Source organism: Zingiber officinale, unplaced genomic scaffold (genome assembly GCF_018446385.1).
Source record: "Zingiber officinale cultivar Zhangliang unplaced genomic scaffold, Zo_v1.1 ctg27, whole genome shotgun sequence".
Taxonomy (NCBI): domain Eukaryota; kingdom Viridiplantae; phylum Streptophyta; class Magnoliopsida; order Zingiberales; family Zingiberaceae; genus Zingiber; species Zingiber officinale.
The window spans coordinates 18,783-42,317 of record NW_024589928.1 but is presented as its reverse complement, the minus strand read 5'-3'; the positions used below and the strand labels follow the sequence as shown (position 1 = coordinate 42,317).

Genomic DNA, 23,535 nt, shown 5'->3' with positions numbered 1-23,535 from the left:
TAAATCATAGTGGTTATGTATAATGATTAAATCATAGTGGTTAGTACATAAAGTATTATTATTATAAAATTTGAAATTTAAATTTTGATATAATCAAGATAAATATTTTCTTCATATACCGGTCATTATTTAAAAGACTGAAATTTAGATAAAAAATAATAATGAGGATAATACTAAATAAAATGGGAGGGGAATTAAGTAAATATATACTACGCTGAGATGAATTGGGAAAAAAAAATTTAGATAAAATTTAAATAAAAAATAATAATGTGGATAATACTAAATAAAATGGGAGGGGAATTAAGTAAATATATACTACGCTGAGATGAATTAGAAAAAAAATACCTTTTTTATTTTTTCCATTTTTCTTAAATCTTGAAATGACAAAATAAACCTCTTTCATAACTATGAAATAAGGGGCATATTTGACATTTGAGTGTTTTCAATTTTTCTAACTATATCTGATTGGTAACCCTACTGACATTCCGCCCCGCCCCCATCGCCGGCGTCACCGCCATCGGTCCTCCTCTTCTCCACGCCTCCAGTGATCGATCATAAGGTTATTTTTTATTAGCATTTTACTGTGTATATTAGTTTTCTTATCAAATTGTTCATTTTTGTAATTGCTTGGTGGTTGGCATCTTCATTGCACGCGGATCAGATCCTATCCTCGATAGATTGAATTTTCTAACTACTTCCTCCTTTACCTTCTCGGTTGCAGTGGTAGCGGCACCATTACCCTTTTTAAGTTCTCCACTTCTCTTCTCATTAGTTCTCTGATAGCTGATCTGATGTGATTGGTCTAGAACTGTAGGAAAGACTATGTCGTCTTCTACCTTCAAGACTTTACCTAGAGGTTCCTCCTTGAGAAGAACAAGAGAAAACCAAATCCATAGCTCGAGTTTGCAGTGAATTCGCTTATTCGACCGACTTGTTTGCATTTTAGTCTCCAGGAATATTTAATAAACTTTTGGACTATTATCACATACCTTAAAACTTAGCCATTTATTTACTGGTCCTCAATTGATTCCTTGGATAAATTTCACTTGGTGAGATGCAAGATTAGCATGATCAGATTAGCTATGTGAACGGAAAGCATCCATATTGAATATATGAATTTCCATTTTGATCAACAACCATTGTATACCTATATATTAAAGCCCGTGAAGCTGCTTGGGGATTTCCATGTATATGACACGTGACATTCACTTATTTCAATATTTGCTGCAGTTTAAACATTTTTTGCGGCAGTGGATTGAGAATTGAGTTGAGATGACCATTTAGAATTGGGAAGTGGAAGCATAATTGGATGGAAAGTTAGGATTGAGTTGAAACTGAACTTTGAGAATTGAGAAATAGGACTCAGATTCTAAATTGAATTGATGGGTCAGTAATAAGGATAGGATATTATAGTGATTAAGTAGATCGGTGCTGGACTAAATAGGGCAGCAATAATCAATTTCGAACCACTTTAATTTGCTGTGTAGCTGCGTTAACTGCAACTTTGATGTACCAGCTTAGAGGTAGATCCATACAGGCTTCATCATGGGTTGCTGATACTTTTCTTTATGGTTTAAAGATTAAACTCATTCTTTTTAGGCAAAAATCAAAAGGATGTACATCATTTGACAAATCATCGGATGGGCGCCCTTTTTTCAATTAAAGTCAAATGTGCCCCCCATTTAAAGTACACTATTTGAAATACCCCTGGACCAATTTTAAGATTTAGGTTGTAGGCTGTCAGCTTCTACAACGTGTAGCAATGATTGCTAGCTGCTACAACGTGTAGAAGCTGGCTAGTAGCTAATACAACAAGGTGATTAACTTATGTTAATTTTGCTTATTTAAAAGTGATAACCAAGTTAAAACAACATTTCAATGAGCAAAACTAAACAAATGGACTCCATCACACCCACTACAATTGAAATGAACATTATTTGATCACGTAGCTAAGAACTAGCTTTTACAATGTGTAGAAGCTGGCAACCAGCTTCTACAATGTGTAGAAGCTGGCAGGCAACTGCTACAACGTGTAGAAGATGGCTGCTAGCTTCTATAACAGTAATTAACTTATGTTAATTTTGCTTATTTGAGAGTGATAACTTAGTTAAAATAATATTTCAATGATCACAACAGACTAAGGGGACTCTATCACACCCACTATATTTGAAATGAACATTATTTGATCACGATCGGCCGTGTAGAAGCTAGCAACTAGCTACTACAATGTGTAGAAGCTGGCTGCTAGCTTCTACAACAATGTTATTAACTTATGTTAATTTTTATTATTTGAGAGTGATAACTTAGTTAAAACAATATTTCAATGAGCAAAACAAATTAAGGGGATACTATCACACCCACTACATTTGAAATGAACATTATCCGATCACGATCGGAAGCTAGAAGCTAGCTACTAACAGTTAACAGCTAGCCGCTAGCTACTACAATGTGTAGAAGTTGACTGCTAGCTTCTACAACAATGTGATTAAATTATGTTAATTTTTCTTATTGGAGAGTAATAACTTAGTTAAAATAATATTTCAATGCGCAAAACAAACTAAGGGGACTCCATCACACCCACTACATTTGAAATGAGATCATGATCGGTTGTGTAGAGGCTAGAATTGATTGCTAGCTTCTATACGTTGTAGCAACTACTGGGTAAGCTTTTACACGATGTAGAAGCTACCGGTAGATGCTACAACAGCGCTGGGTCAAGATTATTTTCGGGATAAAATTACAGATGGGGCATCCATTTGATGTTTTTTGAAAAAGTGGTGCCCGTTTGATGTTTCTCTTAATTTGGAGCGCCCTTTTGATTCTTGCCCTTATTTCTTCTTCTTCTTTTTTGCTTTCTAATGTGCTCTTGTTAATCTACTTGCATGGTAATTTTAAAAATTGTAATTCATCCAATTTGTTTTTGTCTTATCAATTGGTTATAGAATAGTTTGATTAGTATATTGAGATGTAGTTGATTTGCTTTATTTCTCACCAACGATGATTTGTAGAAAATCAATAATTTGCTGCTTAATTTGGAGATCTTGGTGGGTCCGACTAATGAACTTGGCCAGGTCAATGTCCGAGTTGACAGGCCGTTCAACCAATTGATCCACAGGTGTGACTACTGAGCCAGTGACCTTGGAGCTCGTCTGCTTATATTTCTGGTCTAGTTTTTATAATTATGGCCACAAAGCTTTTCTTCTTCTATAATCTCCTACTTAAATTTCCACTCACCAACTCTTGCAATTGGTGGCTTCTACGCCCTTACTTGTTCTTGACCTGCAAAACATCCTCTATTAGCCTATCTCTCGGCTCCCTTGTCGCCGCTATTCCCCAACCTACCACTCTATCCTTGATGCCTTCAACCTCTTAGGCTGTTTTTAACAACAATCAGAAACTCGCTAACCTTGCACAATATTGGGCTTTGTTGCTTTCCACCATTTGCTTGCAGCTTTGCACCATCGACATGGTGCCAGAGCAAGAGCTGCAAGTGCTATATACCTAGAGAGCATGTTGATGTGTTGATATGCAATGAAACAATGAAAATTTATGGATGTTAGAGCAAATCTAGAAGAAATGGCCACAACGGCGAGCTGCAGGATTGGAAAGTAGGATTAAGAATATGGAGATCTGCATGGAACAAAGATTTCTATGCTTGGAAACTTGCGAATGTGTTTCTTTGCTTGCCATATTTATTGAGGTGATAATTAAATAAATAAATGATCTATGCTATGTGCTAATTAATATGTTAATTTGGTTTGTTGGGGATCAACCAAAATATTATTTCAAGATGGGAAATTTTTAATAAGCAATGATCAAATACTGTAGATTGTGATGGATAATTTGATGAAACTAATTCCTATGATTCTACAGTTTATACCTAGTAAGTTTACACAAATAGAATTTATCAAGACAATGGATCCATAGGAAGGATACTCCATTCTAGTTTGAGGTGCTAGTAGAAACCATTCCTGCCATTTTGAAGAGCTCATTATTGCCAAGATCCCTGATAAACAACTGGGTCAAAGCGTGGTGTCTATCATACCATGCTTATGATCGCCTGCTCCATATGTGGAACACAAGGTGCCTAGGATCATTTTTGTCCACTATGTCTTTTTTTTTGCACTGATCTTAAAATTCATGTCCATTCAGTTCTACTATCTGTTTAGATTACTATGTTAATTTTATCTGGTATTGAACCTTAAATTCCAAAATTTCAACCATAAATGAGATATCTCTGTGGATAAGAGCTGTGACTACTACCTAGAGAAGAACTTTGATGGTGACTGCCATTGTTTGTTTGAAGGTTTTAATGATATAGTTTAATATTACTATCAGATAAAACCAACTATACCAACAATTATTATTATTATTATTATTTATTTTTATTTATTTTTTAATGTTTTTACTTTTCTTTTTTAATGTTTTTATTTTTTTATTGTTTTTTAATATTTTAATGTTTTTATATTTATTTAATTATTTTATTTTTAATTTTTTTTTTTTATTTTTATATTTTTATATTTTATATTTTTTTTAAATTTTAAAATTTTATTTTTAATTTATTTTTTTAATATTTTTAAATTTTAATATTATCTTTTTTTAAAATTTTTTTACATTTTTTTTAATTTTTTAAAAATTTTTTATTTTTTACATTTTTATATTAAAAAAAATTTTCTCTTTTTATGTTTTTCTTATCGGCGTATCGGGTGCCGGCGTATATATAGGTTTTACAACCGGTTATAACCCTTTTTAACGGATCGATAACAGTACTGCAGAATCCTTAAACCAAACAAGTTTTTGTTGATAACCGACATAGAGTGAACCAACTATGAACCAAACGCATAGCTTTTCATATTTGTTCCTTCTATTCAGAATTAGCATTTTGATGCTCCAATGTTCTAAACTTACTAGTGCATTTTCCTTTGCAAAGAATATTTAGAATTAAAAAAAATATATTTAAATGGACATACAAATATGAGGTAGTACCATGCATGCTATTGCTCTATTATGATTATGTTTGTTAAATGAGCATAATATCTAGGAGTACTGTATGATAAAGTTTTAACTTCATGTGATATTTTGAGCTGAGATGAAAAAATATCATCCTATAGAAAAATATAGTAGGCAAGAATAATGTATTTTGGTCGTCTTTACTGATGCACAGATGGAGATGCAAGAATTATTGAGGACAAATCATGAAAATGCTCCTATGCCAAAGAATTTAGGGGAAGTGATATAGAGAGAATAGAGATATGAGAGTATCAGAGGAATGATGTAATAGATCCAATCCTAAAGAAGACAAAATTGAATACTGATTGTTTTTGTTTCCAAGTTAATGCTCATGAATTATTATGAAAGAAAATAAGAAATCATTTCTCTCAGTTAAATCCTCTTGCTAAGATACTGTCTGATACTTTCTACCAGGAAAATTCAACTGTTTTTCTTAAGGTTTATTTAATTTAGTTAATTTATTTGATAAGTAATATAAATTAATTAGTTTATCCATGATGTGGCAACTCTAGTCGCTATCCCAATAACATGTTTGCAAAATTCACACATAGAGTCAGACTTTTTTCTTTTAGCTCAGCCAGTGTACAATAGTTCACTGTAAAAAAAGTTAATGAATTTGTTGACTATACTGACAGAAGTTTTTATAACACCATTTTCGGGGGTTTCGTTCATGCACTCTTCATTTTTATAGGATATGAATGTATGAGTTTCACCATTATCCATTATGCTTTTATCCTCAAAGGATATAGATCTTGTTGTATAATCTAGTTAGGTAGAGAGTAGATGTCACATGGGTGGAGCTAAGGACAACTTGATGTGTGTGGACCAACCTCATGTGATATTTGAGTAGTTCTACATTTGGCATATGTTGAATATCAACAACCTACGTTGTATTATATGGAGCTCATCGAGTGGCATCCTAATGAATTTCGTTTTATTATAACTATTATGTTGAAACTTGCAGTCTTCATTGCCCATCTTCATTCTCAATCTTCTATCCATTTTTGAAAAAAAAAGAACTATTATTGTTACAATCCATGTTGAAACATGTTGATCTTAAAATATATTTATATATATGGCCCTTTTCTGTAGAATCATAGGCCAGCTGATACTGTGGAGGATTTTCATAGTGACCGTGATATATCAACTGAAGTTACTGAACCTGTTAAAGCTAGGACAGGAAGGTGGGAAAGAATAACCTTTAAGATTGTCTTGTCATATCATGGATGGTCATTTGATGGGTGGCAAAAGCAGCCTGGTTTGCACACTGTTCAAGGGTAAGCTGTGTGACAGTAATGATGCACAGTGGTTTGGTTGTATTGGCTATTTCATTCAAGAAGGATACCTACTGTAACTTCCAATGGTGGTTCAACTTGTCTATTTATGATTTTCTTCTTTTCTTCTACAGAGTTGTAGAACAATGTCTTGGCAGGTTTGTCGATGAGAAGAAAGCTAAGCAATTAAAAGAGAAGTCCATGCCTGTTGAAGGATGTATTGTTGTTGCTGGACGCACAGACAAGGGAGTGACTGCACTGCAACAAGTTTGTTCATTTTGTTAGTTCAACTTACAGTCATATATATTTGTTTTGCATTTTACCTGTCAATCATTTGATTTATTTTAAACCTAAATAGGTATTCAATCACATGCTGTCTTTCGAATTATGTACATGGGAATATCATTCCAGAGTCTCTTTTAATTTTCTGCATTCTCAAGCATATATATATGGTATTCTTGGCATCTGTTTTTTTTTTTTTTTTGAGAGAGAGAGCATGTAGTGCACTATGCTGAATGAAATCATTGATCGCATTGGGAAGTTTTTCTAGACGCAGTGCAGTTATTTGTACAATAGAGTTTGGCAAAACCATGATACACTTCGAGAACAGAAGGTAGGGACAGTATTATTTAGGCATGCAGTCTGGTTCCAGTACAAAGAAAGCAAGATTCTTTGAATTGTTCCCACCTTTTTGTCTTTGTTCTTTTTTGTTCCCAGAGTTGCTAATTTCAAAGATAGGTAAACCATATAAAAATTTCCTTCTCTTATAGCACTGAAATCCATCAAATCTTGTGTTGGTTATGATTCCAGATGTGAGCTTATTGTTCTGAGTCTATCTATTGTAAACATCACACCTAAAAGTTGGTTCGGTTTTTCATATGCTGTTGTCAACTTACATCAGGAAAATTATTCTGCTTGCTCATGTGCGGCAGTAGCTTGTTAACAGGATGTTTACTGCTTCTATTCAGCTTGTTTTGCTTCATGAAAAATGTTATCAGAGTTTTAAATGTTTTTACCAGCCAATTCAACATAATTCAGTACATAATACTAATTGGAGGGAAAATTCTTTTTTCGCAAAGCAGACTTACTGGGTGCTATTACTATCTGCGATTGACTCTGGAGATTCAATTCATTGAATAGTGGAACAAATGAACTCCTGTAGGCAGATATGCATGTGAACATTTGTAACGAACCTGTAGATCTCTCTTTTTCTCTGAATCACCAGTCCCTTTGATGCACACTTGTTGCTGTTCTATTCGAATAGATGATTTATGGATTTTCATTTATAGAATCATATTATTTGTCATTGAGATGAAAGTTGATTTTACTTTTTAATCATAGAAATGCAAACTTATTCTCTATATCTGCTTAATTACATCTTTTGCAATTAACTAGATACCTGGAGAAAGGATGTCAGTTGTGGCGATATAATGCATAGCATCAATGAAGTAGCTCCAGGAAAGATTAGAGCTTTGGAAGTCACTGGGGTAGGTTTCTTTATATTATAATCACTGATTGAAGTAGTCAGAGACTAAGGTTTATTTTATATTAATAAGCTAAAGTTGTGTTGTCTAAGCTAAAGGAGTTTACTTTGGTAATTATCTTTGAATCATGCTGTATAGAGCAAGTTTATTATATAATGTTATCATTGGCATTCCAAAGTGCTTTGAGGCCTAAAAGTACTTTGGAAAGCATTCCTATATGCATTCTAAATATAGCTTGTGAATTGATAATTTATCTGTAGTTGTTTGAAGCCTGTTGAGAAGAGTAAGTCCATCGGTTAATAAAAGATAAGTTACTCTTATATGTAGGGCTTCAGCATAGACATTGATTTTTGTTTTTCTGGTTATAGAAAATAGTAAATTTTCACTCAGAAAAACAAGATTGGCTAAGACTTCTAACCAAGATGACCTACTAGTATTACTAGTGCAAGAGTTGTGACTTCAACAATGCAGTGCTCTAGATTAAAGTTGACAATTGATCTTATTCTTATTTTCAAAAGAGTTAAATTTTCTTGAATATAGTCTTCTGAACTCTCCCTCAAATTGAAGATAGCACAGGATGCTTAAGTTTGTGACAAATGAAGAGAAATTATGAAGGTTACTGATAATCTAATCAGAACAAGTATAATATCTTCTCAAATTAATCCTGTTAAGTGTCTTCTTCTGTGAACATCCTGCTTCTCAACCTTTACCTACTAGATGCTTGTCTCTATTTTAGTGGTCATTATTCTTCAGCATGAGTAAATACCTTAACATTTCTTGGTTTCATTTTTGTGTTTCTTTTCCATTAAGTGGGAAATTGTTTTATTCCTAGGAAAGATCCATTTTTAATCACATTTTAAAATCTGATTAATAGGCTTCGTTCGGTATTGTATCTATATTTAATTTTCTGATGGAAAAACATTCGTCTTCAGGTTTCACGTGTATTTCATCCCAATTTTGCAGCTACATGGAGGCAATACTTTTACATTCTTCCCCTTAATGATAATGAAGAATTAATCACAAGGTGTTTTGAAGGGCACTGGTCAAATAGCTCCATTGGGTGTGAGGATGATCAGATGAATGAACTGCAGGAAAACCATTCAGTTGAGAAAGAGCAGCAATTAACTTTCTCCCATCTAAATGAAGATGGCTGCCCAGGTATTTCTGAATTAAAACCAAGGAGCTTTAGTATAAGCAAGGTGGACCAACTCCTACAACAGCTTGAAGGAAAGTCATTATCATACAAAATGTTTGCACGTGATACAAAAGCTTCAAGAAGCAGGTTAGAGGGGTTATTCTTTATCACATAATAATACTAAATGAAACAGGCTCTGACATGGACCGAATATTTTTTCTAAGGACAAAAGATGCCATATGGAATGAAAGTGATTGAGAGGAAGTGTGCTTAAGGTGTGTGTGGTTTAGTAAGGATATCACTGGATGACATGTTTTCTTATTAGGTTTTTTTTTTTTTTTTCTAATTGACTTTAAATATGAACTTAGGATTTATTTTTTGCAACTTTTAGTAACTGCTAGTCTAGCTTGGAGCAGCAGTAATGTTCTTTCTGTTTTGTGACTGCTCTAGATTGACTTCACTTCTCACATTTATAAAGCAAATCATCCTTGTCAAATTACACAATTATTAAAGAACATATTTCTGCGTCCATTCTTGCATTTAGTCATCATCTTGCATGTATATCCAAACCGTACTATTCAATTATACTTGAATATTAAACATATCTCTGCAGAATCATCTTGTCATTGACATCCTTGGGCTTGCGTTTGCTTTTGGTCATTAGGCAATTTAATTTGACACTCGTTGAGCTCCACCTGCCATGATCAACCATGGAGAACCCTAAGCAAGTAGATCATGTTTATAGATGATCCCCCATCACCTATATGGATAAGAACAATTGATTATTAATTTAATATGAAAGATTCTGTTTCGGATCTAATAGCCTGATTTATTTATTTATTTTTGAAAAAGTAATTTCATCATGAGAGTCCTTATACTAGTCCAAATATCAACAAGAATGGTGGTGCTGATTCTATATATATATATATAGATATAGATATATATTCTTGCTTGTATAAGTTGCAATTTCTATTTACTTTAAATGATTTTTGCTGTTTTTTATATACATACTAGATGTTATTGTAATACATGTATGACTATTGTTCTCTTCTTTATGACTTTATTCTTGTAGTGGACCTGCTACAGAGTGCTTTATGTTTCATGCTCGTGCTGCAGAAACTAAAATCCGCTGCAACCTTGAGGTTATTTTTTTTTTCATATCTGATTGTATATATAACTAGCTGGAAATTCTTCTTCATTTGATTTACCTCATAGTAAATTGCTTGAGTTAACATGCCAAGGCCACTCGTGCTCTTTACGCACATGATATATGAGTGATCTTGATTTTAGTTTGCTGGAATATGCCATTGGATTAAGATGGGCACTTAACTGGTTTATTCTTCATACGTCATGCTATGATCACTTATATGTGGTGGCTATAAGTTTCTATTTTTACAACTAAAACTTGTTACAAACTTTAAGATGTAACGAGAGCATACTTTTCTTCTCTAGGATTATGAAAATTGCCAAAGGGTGATGTGTGTGGAGCTTGTTGCAAATCGCTTCCTGAGGAAGGTACGCTTTGTTCATGCTGACTTCTGAATATTGAGGAAAATAGATGCCCATATATGCCAGGGATTTTGTTAGACAATGTTAGGTTTCTTTTAGTTGATACCATCAGATTATATACCTTATTGCTTTAGAGTTTGGGATTATCATTTTTTTCGTTGCAGATGGTTCGTGTTCTCGTGGCAACTGCCATTAGAGAGGCAGCCGCTGGTGCGGATGATGATGCTTTAATTAAGCTGATGGATGCTACATGTAGGCGTGCTACAGCTCCTCCTGCCCCTCCTGATGGTCTCTGTCTTCTTAATGTCGGTTATGGAGAATTCAAAGAAAAGTTTTGCTTGATTAGATGAGGCTCATTAACTTATTTCCCCCTCCAATTCTTCTTGAGTTTTGTTGCTAATTGAACTCCTGATGTAGTAAATTAATGACTCGCCAGCAGTTTGATGTAGCTTCTTTGGACCAGTTTCGTGCGTCTCAATTCTGGACTTTTCATCTTCTGAAGGCAAAATGAAAGAGAATACAAATTGTTGTAAAATTAAGCGACATTTTTTTTGTAGCATGTCTATATATATATATATATATTTTCTAACTGTTATTTTCCATATAATTCAGTCAGGGCCCTTAGTATCTGTGAATATTTGCACTCTGATTGCAGTTATTTCTGATGCATAAAGAAATGAGAGTAACTACTACATAACTACTTTCGGTGGTCAATATTTCTGGACTTCTCGCTATGGTGCGATTCTCGTAATCATGGCTGGGCAGTAAGTCTCTGTTACTTAATCTTCCTCTTCTTATTTAGATTGATAAAATTTTAATTTAACCAACTTAAATTATTTGATAGGATGGACGGACCAACCTAAATAATCATTTAAACTATTTGATTCACTTGACTCGATTATATTAGTATGAACTTGTTCATGTTTTGTTCATTTTGACAGGGTCAAACTCCTCCATCTCCTACCCCTGCTGCGTTTTACCGCCTTCCCTCCATTTATCTCCTCTTCTTCCTCCTTTCCCTCCCTATTCTTGGCGGTTGTTCTATCTCCCCCCACTGTCAACCATGCCATCGTCCAACCCTGCCACCACCCCCCTCCCCTTTTCCACCACCCGTCGCGATACCGCTCTAGCCCACCGCACGCCATGGCCGGCGATGCCCTGCCATGGCCTCTGCACTTCCTCACCGCCATTCTCTCTCTCTTCCGCCTCCATCCCGCCGACGACCGCCACGTTCTCCTGCAATTCAAGGACTCATTCTCCGCCGCCGGAGGAGGCGGCAGCACCCCCGCTGCGCTCGCCTCCTGGGGCGCCGCCGACGACCACCCTTGCGTCCCCAAGCGGTTCGCGTCCTCCTGGGCCGGCGTCTTCTGCGACGACGACGCGCACGTGTCGACGCTCCTGATGAACGACATGGCTCTCGCCGGCTCGCTCAACCTCGGACTCCTCTCCGACCTCCCCCGCCTCCGCCACCTCAGCTTCATCAACAACAGCTTCGACGGCGGCATGCCCGACATCACCAAGCTGCCGGTTCTCAAGTCCATATACCTGTCGGGGAACCGCTTCTCCGGCCATCTCAGGGATGATCTGTTCCAGCCGATGCGGGCGCTGAAGAAGGTGTGGCTTTCGCGCAACAACTTCTCCGGCCAGATCCCCAGCTCTCTCATCTCGCCGGAGAAGCTGATGGAGGTGGGTCTGGACGGGAACATGTTCGAGGGGGAGATTCCACCGCTGTGGCAGCCGGACCTCCACCTCGTCAATGTCGCCTTCAACGATCTCGAGGGCCCGATTCCCGCCGGTCTCGCCAACATGAGCACCACCTTTTTCCAAGGTTCTTACCATTCGAACGCTAGCAATTTCGCGGGCTTTTCCTAAATTCTTGTCACCGTCTTCACTCTCGATCAAACAGGCAACAAGAATCTCTGCGGCCTTCCTCTTGCAGTTGTATGCTCGCCGTCGTACTCCGATAAGAAGCAGCTCTCCCCTGTTCTCATCGTCGGCGTCATCCTGATCTCAATTAAACTTTTGCTACTACTCATCATGCTCATCACCTGCCTCCTCCATCGCCTCCGATTGCAGAAAGAAGCCGCCGAACAGCCTCAGTCCGGCGAAGCTGAAACCATCGATCGTTTGAAAGCCGCCGGTGTGCAGGCCGGAGCGGGAGCGGCAATAACAGAGCGCCGCTATGGGGGGAGCAAGAAGGTTCCGAAGAAAGAACAGGGGAAGCTGTCATTCGTCTCGGAGGAGAGGAGGAACTTCGACCTCTCGGACTTGCTCCAGGCATCCGCCGAAGTGCTCGGCAGCGGAAACTTCGGCTCCTCCTACAAGGCTTCCTTGATCGACGGCCCCGCCGTCGTCGTCAAAAGATTCACGGAGATGAATGCGGTGGGGAGAGAAGACTTCCAAGAACACATTGGGCGGCTGGGGAGGCTGTCTCACCGTAACCTCCTTCCTCCGGTCGCCTACTACTACCGCAAGGAGGAGAAGCTGATCATCACCGACTACGTTCCCGGCGGAAGCTTGGCGCACATGCTTCACGGTGAATCGAAGCTCAAATCTCGCATCCAATTTCGATCATGATTGTCGAACTCGTTGCTCAATCACTGTCTGTCCAGGCAACGTCGGCCCGGAACCTCCGGTGTTGGATTGGCCGGCGCGTTTAAGGATCATCAAAGGGATAGCAAGGGGCCTGGCTTACCTCTCCGAGGAGCTCCCGACGCTGACGCTCCCCCACGGCCACCTCAAGTCCTCCAACGTGCTCCTCGACCCGTCGCTGGAGCCCTTGCTCACGGACTACGCCCTCGCGCCGGTGATGAACAAGGCCACGGCTTCCCAGGTGATGGTGGCCTACAAGTCCCCGGAGTGCGCCGGGCGCGGCCAGCCCTCCAGCAAAAGCGACGCCTGGAGCTTTGGCATCCTCGTGCTCGAGATACTCACCGGCAAGTTCCCGGCCACATACCTGAGAGACGCCGCCAGCGCCGATTTAGTCAGCTGGGTGAGCTCGGTGGTGAAGGAGAAGCCGGCCGGCGAGGTGTTTGACAAGAACATGAACAAGAAGCAAGAAGGAGAGATGTCCAAGTTACTGCACCTTGCACTGGCTTGCTGTGAGACGAATGTTGAAGAGAGATTGGAGTTGAAGGCTGCACTTGAAAAGATTGAAGAGTTGATTGAAGGAGAGGAGAATGATGATAATGATAACTGTCTAAGAAACAACAATGAGAGGGAACAATATTCCTCAAAAACAGTCTCCGGCCATGAGCTTTCTTTATCTAGATAATTGATTAGGAGTGACTGAATTCAATACAATTTGAAAACGACGGCATTTTTTAAACTGAATTGTGCATTCCTATTACACCTCTCTCCTTTCGTTTTCATCAATCTCCTTTAAAAGGCAGCAAGTATAAAAGTAGGATCGAAATTGTGGGAGAAGCGAGCTGATGTCAGAAGCCAAGCTTCATGAACTAAAATACTTTTGTTTTTTCAAACATGTTTGCATAAAAGCAGCACACTGTCGTAAAAGCAGCAAGCGTTTAACCAACATTCATTCTTAAAGATCATATCTAAGGAAGAACAATGATCACCAACCATACTTGGCCTGCGTTTCTGCTTTGGTGAGAAGACCCCTGGAACGGCGTTCTGCGAGTTCCATTTCCTTCTGCCTCATGTCGAAGTACAGTGACCCAATCTGATGCTTTCTCTTATGCAGCTTTGTGGGCTTCCCCTTGCCCGAAGAAGTAGGCTGCATTGCATGTTTAGATAGAAGCACATTAGACAGGATGTTATTGTAGTTTATTCAAAATATGCAAAAATGCTCAGAAGTGCTGGTAATATTGTGCTTGTCATCGACTTGATCAGAGACGATTCAAAGTCTAGATTTTAGCTAAAACCTCTATTTATTTAAGAACAATGCTGGTACCTGCTAGCAAAACAACTCCATCTATGTAAGGTAGGTAGTTACGGATGTGTCAATAAAACCAAACTTGATTGGCTCACATTACACTCTAAACAGAACGCAATTGTTTTTTAATATAGGATTTAGCAATTAATTGAACCATATCATCAAAAGATTAGACAAAGTGTACCACCCCATAGCAATACCAGTGCATATGAATTTTGTCTCGATGGAAATGTCCGTTGCAATACATGACAACCTGATAGTCTCAGTATGACCTAGAGCCGCCAAGATCAGCTCCAATGGGAGCATTTAATGGTCATTTTAGGTTAAATTTGACCATTTGACATTTTTTTCTCTTCCTCTTTATGTCATCTTTATAAAAAAATGAAATCGACACTCAAACCCGCTTGTGGCTTCCACATATGGGTTCAAAAGAACTAAGATGCATGAGATATAAATCTAACGTACACAAATCTTCTGCTGTTGCAATACCTCCTGAATTTCAGAACATCACTCTGCAAAAACAAGATGACAAACAAGAATGGTGTTTGTTAGGGAAAACTGTCAAGAATTATGATGTAAAGAGCGAACTTCTTAACAGTTCTGGCAGTGATTTTGCATGTATTGTCACAATTAATACACAGCATCACAAATAATTAATGGCTTTAAAACTAGGCCGTTGCTTGCAAAAAATTAAAAAGCTAGTCCTTTCTCTAATTTATGAATTTCGGAACAAAATTATATCATGAATATAGACAAATTGAATTCCACATGGTTTGTCTAGTGTGAATTTGACAAATTAACCTAAAATAAAGTAGTAAACATTTTTGTAATGCAATTATATCAATGTTATTAGCGTCATGTTAAATGAATTGGCACAAGATTATGACAGTTCAAGTCATAGCTTTTGAGTTTGAAAATTCTGAGAGATACGTTTAAGATGGTATGAGTATGTAACGACCAATAAATGCTCCAATTAGGAGAAGTGAAACTATGACAAATACGCATATCAAACAAATAACACTAAAAAAGACTTGATTAGCAACAATAAAATAAGATACAATTTATTTAAGTATAAATGATGATACAGTAGGAGATAGAGCTCAATAGTGTAAAAAGATCTATATAACCGACCCCATGGAATAAGGTTCGGTTGTTGTTGTATATTAATTATGAAAAAACTTCTTTGTCTACCATCTAAATTTGGTATTTCACCGAGTAACAGACAACTGCCTTCCAAATTAAAACTAAATATATTGATTCATCAACTGTATGATACTAGATGATGGATTGACAACTAAATAGATTTTCATAATTAGTACTGTTCTAGAACTTATTTAATCTCCTTAATGACTTGCTTTATCCTATATTGAATGCTTACACCATTCTGAACTTCAAGAAGTTATATGCTGGATATATACTAAATAGGTAGCTAAGAAATACCACATCACTACTTCATACTCATTAAAGTTTTCTACTATAAAAGCTCATAGAACATGAATCCAAATGTAGATCAGAGGGCGGATGGTTATTGCTATGATTAAGTTTACTAAAATTTCCAATTTAAAGTGGAGAAATTCCACCATGAAATATTACCATATAAATTAAGACAACAGAAGTGCATACACGGATTGTGCAAGAAAATATAATCTTATCGCCCACTAAAATCCAGTAGGAGGGACACCTAAAGCACTGAAGAAGTTAGCCCCAAATACACATAACATGACTAACTTGCAAATCAAGGGTTTTAAGGCATTTACTGCTCTAGGAATGATTCCATTGACTTGGGAAAAAAAATACAGAACCAACAATATACAAAAGGATCACCATATTAATTTCCAAAGTCCAGAAAACCTCAAAAGATTATTTCTCCACTCAGCTAATAGAGCAGTGTATTCTCTTCCATACCAATGTGGACCTTTCTCCAAAACCATGAACTCTTCATTGGGAAAGTCATAGCAAGGGAATGACTTATCCATGCTGGATTGAGCTTATTTTATTTTATTTTTTTTGTTGCTGGATTGACATTTTTGAAAGCCTCAACAAGCTTAAAGGCCAATATTAGAGGATTTAAATGATCATGAAGGTTAGTGTAGGCTGACAACCAATGTCTAAATGTCACACTGATGGCAAGGATCCATAGATGAATAACAACACAATGGATACCATTTGATGACTTCACGGTTTCACGATCCTTTCTTTAAGACTGCATTTACTCAGGTGGGTAGAGACAGAAATAGGAGTAGAAAGATACTTTTTTCCCACATGACTACTGGGAAGGATGTAAGGATAATCACCCACCAATTGCCTGACTCGTAAGGATTAGCAAAATATTGGTGTTACAGATCATGTAACCCTCAGCCTCATTATCACCACCTACACGCAACTTCAGATGATAATCCAAGGAGACTTGGAATAGCCTTCCTTCTTATTTCCTTTTTTTTCCCCTCTCTTTCACATAACAAGGAATTGATCACCGTTTCATCCTCTATGTTTCATCCAACTAAAAAGCAATATGATTCCATATTGTTTCAAATCTATGCAAACTATACACATGGCAATAATGCATATGTAATGTTTCACAATATCACATATTAACAAATGCTTGCAGATCTAATCAAGTGTTCCTTAAATCTTCAATTGCCTATTCCAAAACAAGTCAATTTATAAATTCCATCCCCACTATAATTGTTAGAAATAGACTACACATGATGAATTTGCTTGTTTTTATTTATGATATATTTAAATAAATGTAAGAATTTATATACTGCACATGAAGAATTTATGTTTATGGTATATTTTAAATAAATGAGGAATTTATAGACTACACATGACGATATAGCATTGTTCCATAATACAAGTACACATGAAAGTAGTCTTACATAGATAAAGAAAAGGTCTATAGTCATTATAACTATAGAAATTAATCTAACATGTGAAACTACAGTATCAGCTAGTGGAAAGCCAGTTTGTTCAGTTTCAGTAGAACTAAAGAAAACATACAATAAACTATCTAGTGAGATCTAGTGTCACTAATGAAACATATAGATAATAAGTTAAATTCAGCAAGCTATGGCACATTATTCCTAAAACAACAAAGGGGGTTGGCAGAATATCAACCTGGTAAGATGGCCCGAAAGCTATCCCAGTCAGCTTAGTCTGGTCCTGCCTAGGTCTGTTTTTCATCAACTCATCTTGCTTCACCTCCATAATTTCCGTAGGAATCTCATTCCTCCCTCTCTTACCAGCAATCTTCCCGATGTCTGGAACATCAGATGTAACTGAAGCAGTGGATTCGGACCAATTCCCCTGATAACTCCCATATTCAGCAGCTCCTCCATAACTTGGATCCCAATACGAAGTAGCAACATTATCATCAAATCCTGAATAAGCTGTTCCTTCCGCCCCAGTTTGATCCCAACCAACAGCGCCATTACTTGAAATACTCATATATGCTGTCTCATCGTTGGCACTTTCAGTAGGTGCAGCAATCAAACCACCATTGTAAGCCTGATAGTCCCCGGACCCTACAGAACTACTCTCGTGCACAGAGGCAAAACCACCAGAATTGTCCGCACTGACATCTGTGTCCACGATGGATCTCCTTGACGAAGCTGAGCCCGAAGATGGCACTGATCCGAAAGTATTTTTTGGGGCAGGAAGCCATGAAAAAGACAACGAGGATGAGGCCTTTGGAACACTAGAAGAGGAGTCCTTCACGTTGCTCCTCCCTTTGACATCCTCCTCCTCCTCATCAAATTTCCCACTGTTCAGCGCAGATGGGTTAGGAGGGAGTTTAAATTGGACACCCCTATTAGGGTTTAGATCAGAGGAGGAGGTATTCATGGACTTCTCGGGACCCAATTTTTCGGACTTTGGAAGCGGAATGGTAGAAAACAATGAAGAAGAGAACGACTTCTTAGGCGGAGGAAGAGACGAGAATTTCAAATTTTGAGATGCGAACGGGGTAGAGGAAGGCTTTCCCGTGGAAAATACCCTGCTTTTCTCTTCCTCATGGTCGTCGTCTTCGCCAAGACGGAGGGAACTAGAACGTAAAGAGGGTGACGGGAGCTTGGGAGGAGGAAGAGCCGAAAAGACCGATCTCGGAGCTTTGAAGGAGGTAGAAGAAGGGGTGGTGCCCACCTCGCCATCTACTTCGCCAAGATGGCTGGGTACAATATCCGAAGGGAGGGATCTGGGCGGAGGTAGAGACGAGAAGACGGAAGACGAAGAGGAGGGAGGCAGGACGAAGGCCAACCCGGGAGGAGGGAGAGACGAAGAGAAGACGGAAGACGAGGAGGGTGCTCTGGAAGGAGGTAATCGGAAAAACTTTACAGCGGAAGCGGAGACATCGGGATCTTGTTCCTCGCCTTCGGCTCCGCCTTGCTCCTCTCCGTCGTCGTCGTCGGAGGAAGCGTAGTTGGCCACCAAGGAATCCATCGATAGGGAAGGAAGGCAAGGGATGGACGCGGAGGCGGCCATAGACCCCAAGTTTATGCCTTGGTTATGGGCCCTTAAATGGGCCCAAATAGATTGAGTTTAAATGGGCCAAATGACACAAATTGTCCTTTTCCAAATTGGACCACCTGGAATTTGAGCGTCCTGCAGCGGTCGTTCCACGTCGGCGTTCTGGAATCTTCCAAGTATGCGCAGAGTCGCATGAACAGAACACTCTGGAATTCTCCGGCCGCTCTGCTCTCCCTATAAATAAACAATAACGAGATCGAGGAAGGGAGGAAGGGCTACGAGAAGCAACGTGAAGATCGAGGACGATACGTATCGATGTGCTTGGTGAGGTGGGTCTACAGCGCGGAGGAGGTGGAGTTGTGGTCGGAGAAAGCGCCAGGGAGCTGCCCCTACTGCGGCGGCGCCGTCATCGCCGCCGACGTCGAGAGCTCCTGGTGGCTCTGCTGCCTCCCCCTCAGCCGGACGATCAAGCGTAACTACTCTTGCTCTAGCTGCTCGCGCCGCCTCGTCATCTCCTCTTCCCTCCACTGATTCGCCCGTCACTGGTTCTTCTCATTTTATAGGTTAAACGGAAAAAAAAAAAATCTGATTTTGAATTTTTTTCCCATTGATTTTGTCAGACATTGTGAGTGAATTGGTTAGATAATTGATCAAAGTGATATGGCTGTATCTATATATTTTTCCTAATTTCTTTTGTAAACAGAGAGTAATCTAATTCCTATTTCAATAAATTGAACTCTATTGATTCAAATTTGTTTTGCTCGACCTAATTAATTAATTAACTACAATCCTCTTCAAAATGGATGAAGACGGGATGGGTGAAGACGGTGAGTTGTGGGCGTGACTCTATTGTTAACTTGATAAAGAATTCGCGCTGTCTGCAACACAGGGATGTTCAAGTCAGTAATTGATTGAGGAGAAGAAAATAGTTAAAGCGAATTACAGCAAGGAGCATTTTTCAAAGTTTTCCTAAGAAAGAACATACCATAAAAAGTGCTTCTGTCACCTTTTCCTAAATGAACGCATAAATTTCTGTGATTTAACAGATTAAAAGATTTTAAAAGATGATTTACCTGTGAGAAATTCTTTGTCCTTTTCTGCACAACCTTCTAAAAGAGGATGATATGACAGATATATAGGTCTCATTATAGGTCAATTAACCGAGAGATCGCCAACTTGGCCTTACAGAATCTAATCAGTAATTCGTTTTTCACTCAACTCTTCATTTTATCGAGGATATGTTTGATCGGCCCTTATGTCCGATCAGATGAGGTAGTGGGCCGGATAAATTAGTACTTAGTTTCAAATCTCGTCTACAAGTTGTGAAGGGCGACTATTCTGGAGGCTCGGTCGACACTTCACGTCTGATTGTCGGTCAGACATGACCAACAATTCTAGGTCCATCCGACCATGCGACTCTAACCGCTTGACTTTAACCTCCACGTCAACTAGTCCTCCCTACTTTGACCCTCTTCTTGGGAGGGGTCATCTTTATCAACGTATCATAAGTCTTCCTCAAGTATAATCGAAGGAGGCTGCAAATCTGACTGACTGGATACTTAGTATTATCTATAGTTCTCATTTTCGACCGGGTGCTTTGTTGTCTGTGTCGCCGCTAGGCTTAAACAATTACTGCTCTTATTTATAGATCCTCCGTTAATTGTTCACTCCCCAGTCGAGGGCAGTGTTCGACTCGATACTCGTGACACTTGGTTGTTTGTTATCTTTTTCTCCACCTCCCTCCTCCATAATGTTTTTATTATCGTCATCACCTTAATTTTCTTGAAAATAGATAAAATCTGACACGCTGATCATACTCAGGTCCGTCGGAGAAATTTCAGAGTCGAGGTCGGGTCTGGAGTGTCCCCGATGGTTGCGATGAAGTTAAGATCGTGAGGTCTTGGGCGGCTGGACATTGTGCTGGCTGCTAGGGCCGGCTGCGCACGGATCTGATCCGTTAGAGAGGCCCTCACCGTGCCTCCGACGCTAGGGCCTCCGAGCTGGATCATCCCTCCCCGGTAGCGAGGCGGTCCATCACGGGCTCGAGCTCGTCCTTTTTCCCGAAGACAGGAGCGAAGCGAATGTGCCAGATCAGCCGCGGGAACAGCCTTCGTGACATCCCCCTCACTCATTTCCATCCCCGAAAAGTTGAGCGTTGTGGCTAGTGTGTGGCGGTAGAGTCCGCCAACTGTAATCTAGCACCTCGGCGCCATCGGCATCCGGTGTGGTGGAACCGGCAAGCTACGTCGGTGGTACTTTCTGTAGTGGGGGAGTCTAGTCGCTACTCTCGTGTTAGCATGTCGCTGAGCAAGCACGGTGCCTCGTTATCTGCCTTGTTATACCTCGCCTTCGCCGCCATTTTTCTCGTGTGTGTATAATCGCACTGCGGCACTCGCGCTGCAGACTCGCGGCTCCAACTCGCCTCTGACTCGCTTCTGTACCAGAACACTATCTTCGTCACACTGCTGCGGTACTCTTGCCCGAGTTGTCTGTCAAATCACTAGCTTCACGACAATGGATACGCTTGCCATGAGGTCAGCCGGAGCTAGTGACGAGCGCTTGCCGACGACGACCGGTAGCTCTATACCCCGTCTGATGCCTCAATTCTTGGTCTGGTGACGATTCGCGACAGCAGATGGGCAACGTGTCGTGGCAGTGCGATGCCCCTTGATCTGTGAGCCCTGTGCCGCAGGCTCAGGCTTCGTTCCCTGCCGCCGCCTTCCCTTTGCTGCTTGGCCTGCGCTAAATCGGACCAGCGTCGGTCCCTCGATTTGCGGCCTGTTGCTATCGTTTCCCCAGACCTGTTTTCTTAACAGTGACCGCATTGGTGCCATGATTTACCACGCCATCACACCTATCGACTTTGACCGCACATAGCCTTGACTTTTCCAACCCTTTCCTCATGGGCCCCTCCATTACTAGCATCACAAGCCTCCCTCTCAAGTCTAGTCGAAGGAGGGAGAGTCAGCCACCCTCTGTCGAGTATTCTCTCACACCACCACACATAATGCATACGCCATAGGCTTCACATATGCAAAGAGAGTGCTTCTCGCACTTTTGACCCGAGTCCGTGCGTGAGCAACCTTTGTGCTTTCTGACCAATCTTTGTGCTTTCATCCTTCGAAGTTACGCTGTCTGATACCATGCCTCCTTTATGGCCGCTCGCCCGGTGGTAGCTTGAACGCGCCCAAGTGTGCTGATATTGACGCTACAGGCCTCTCCTCTTTATAAGGAGCCAAAGGTAAGAGTTTTCTCCATGTATTATCCGCACCTCTCTTCCTACCGCTTGTTACCATGTTAGCCATAACCTTTCCCATGCATTCATTCTCTCCCCTCTTCTCGGTAGTTGACCAACCACAACTCTACGAAACGTGAACTCTTCTTGTCTCGAGAAGGAGGCAAATAGGGTGTCGTGATCGAGATCGCGTCGCTGGAAGACGATCACCAAGACTGTCCACGACCTCCATGGAAGAAGAGAGCATCACAAAGCATGTGAAGAGCGAGGAAGAGGCAGACAGTAGGTACGCTTGCGTCAACTTGGTCTCCGTGAACGTATGGTACGCGAGAGCGCGGGCTATCCTCCCGGGCTCTCGAGGATAACACACGCGCACCATCACTTCCGTGTCATCAGCGGCTGTGATCGGTCGTATGTCGGATCTGCACCCAATCTTCGGATCACACTGACAGGGGGGTTCCTCACTCAGCAGAAAGGTTGCCTGCACCACTAGCACTAGCGGCAGTCGCGGCGGCGTCAGTCCTCTCGGTTCTTATTGATCAGATTGTCAGTCATGCTTTCATCCCCTTCGTCCCCTTTTGGCCCAGTTTCTCCTGCTCAATTTTCATCTAGCAAGTATTTTTAGAAACTGTTTCATAGGTAAAAGTTAAGAATTGCTTCATGATTCTTTTTCACGTGTGAATTTGAGATAACAAAACCGACATAGAGCTTAAGACTTAAAATTGTAATGAACTAATAACCCGATTGACACTATGAGACCTGATAATCATAAATCGCCATCCTAGGAGTAGTATTTCCTACCTCGCATCCCTACAGATCACGACGTGTATGACGCATAAAACATAAAACAGCATTTGAGTGACCTGATTATAGAAAATGCTTTCCTCCAAGTGAGACACATCTCCCTCTCCCGTAAAAGTAGTCGGTGTTATATTTCAGAAGGATTTAGGAGGTTGCTTGATCCCTGCATCCTCCCGCTACTAGTAGCGAGCGGAACTTCGCAAGCGATTATGAGGTGTGTAGCTCGGTCAGCTCGTTTAGGTGCTATATTCAAATCTGCCACCGCGAAGCACACAGGTGCTTTTAACTGGTGCTACACGAGCCACTAACCTTCATCGCTCAGGGCGCAGTGAGATGGTCAGACCGCACATTACGGAGACGGCTCACACTTATAACCTCAGACTTAGGAGCTACGACAGAGGTCGTCTAGACTGCACAAGGGTGAGGTGGAGTAATCTGCTCAAACGTCCTATGGAGACGACTGTCACTAGGCGTCGCCATGCAGTATGCACCACGTGCGTGGCTACTTTGGGGGCGCAGTGCGAGAGATACTGGTCACGTGTCGTCGTGGTTGGCGGAGCGGTTGCGGAGCACTCACTATAACTGGACGAATGGGACATCAGCTGATGCCGAGGCGGACCTGTGAGAGTGAGGTGTCGCCTAGGTGGTTGTGGCCTCGGATCACGTGTGCCGAAAGGTTCGCATGGGAGCCTATGAAGCCAGGAGAAGCCGAAAGCTCTTATCACCTT

The 23,535-nt window shown here is 40.2% G+C and overlaps 3 protein-coding genes across 3 annotated transcripts; 2 read left to right on the top strand and 1 right to left on the bottom strand.

Annotated features, from left to right (window-relative positions):
• Window positions 1-484: 484 nt before the first annotated feature.
• On the top strand, window positions 485-10,776 carry LOC122037344 (tRNA pseudouridine synthase A-like; the record flags this gene model as incomplete). Its single annotated transcript, XM_042596782.1, has 8 exons — window positions 485-559; window positions 6,103-6,287; window positions 6,419-6,564; window positions 7,680-7,771; window positions 8,701-9,050; window positions 9,976-10,045; window positions 10,356-10,418; window positions 10,577-10,776. Coding segments are annotated over 8 exons (1,167 nt in total), but the record flags the coding sequence as incomplete, so codon positions are not given.
• A 261-nt stretch (window positions 10,777-11,037) lies between these two features.
• LOC122037351 (pollen receptor-like kinase 4) lies at window positions 11,038-13,770 on the top strand. Its single transcript, XM_042596792.1, has 4 exons — window positions 11,038-11,176; window positions 11,354-12,240; window positions 12,319-12,948; window positions 13,025-13,770. The coding sequence occupies exons 1-4, from the start codon at window positions 11,166-11,168 to the stop codon at window positions 13,684-13,686; spliced, it is 2,190 nt and encodes a 729-aa protein (XP_042452726.1). The 5' UTR covers window positions 11,038-11,165; the 3' UTR covers window positions 13,687-13,770.
• A 96-nt stretch (window positions 13,771-13,866) lies between these two features.
• Window positions 13,867-18,814, bottom strand: LOC122037352 (proline-rich protein PRCC-like). The gene is made up of 2 exons (XM_042596793.1): window positions 17,425-18,814; window positions 13,867-14,148 (listed from the first exon to the last, which is right to left on the bottom strand). Exons 1-2 carry the CDS (start codon window positions 18,784-18,786, stop codon window positions 13,987-13,989), a joined length of 1,524 nt encoding a protein of 507 aa, XP_042452727.1. The 5' UTR covers window positions 18,787-18,814; the 3' UTR covers window positions 13,867-13,986.
• Window positions 18,815-23,535: the final 4,721 nt, after the last annotated feature.

What these genes read in the sequence shown, in the direction of transcription:
- LOC122037351 (XM_042596792.1), top strand. An exon ending in GAGCACCACCTTTTTCCAAG is followed by an intron (nt 12,241 to 12,318) that starts GTTCTTACCATT and finishes TCGATCAAACAG; the next exon opens with GCAACAAGAATCTCTGCGGC. An exon ending in CTTGGCGCACATGCTTCACG is followed by an intron (nt 12,949 to 13,024) that starts GTGAATCGAAGC and finishes CTGTCTGTCCAG; the next exon opens with GCAACGTCGGCCCGGAACCT.
- LOC122037352 (XM_042596793.1), bottom strand. Translation starts at nt 18,786, where the DNA reads ATGGCCGCCTCCGCGTCCATCCCTTGCCTTCCTTCCCTATCGATGGAT. An exon ending in CTTTCGGGCCATCTTACCAG is followed by an intron (nt 14,149 to 17,424) that starts GTTGATATTCTG and finishes CATGCAATGCAG; the next exon opens with CCTACTTCTTCGGGCAAGGG.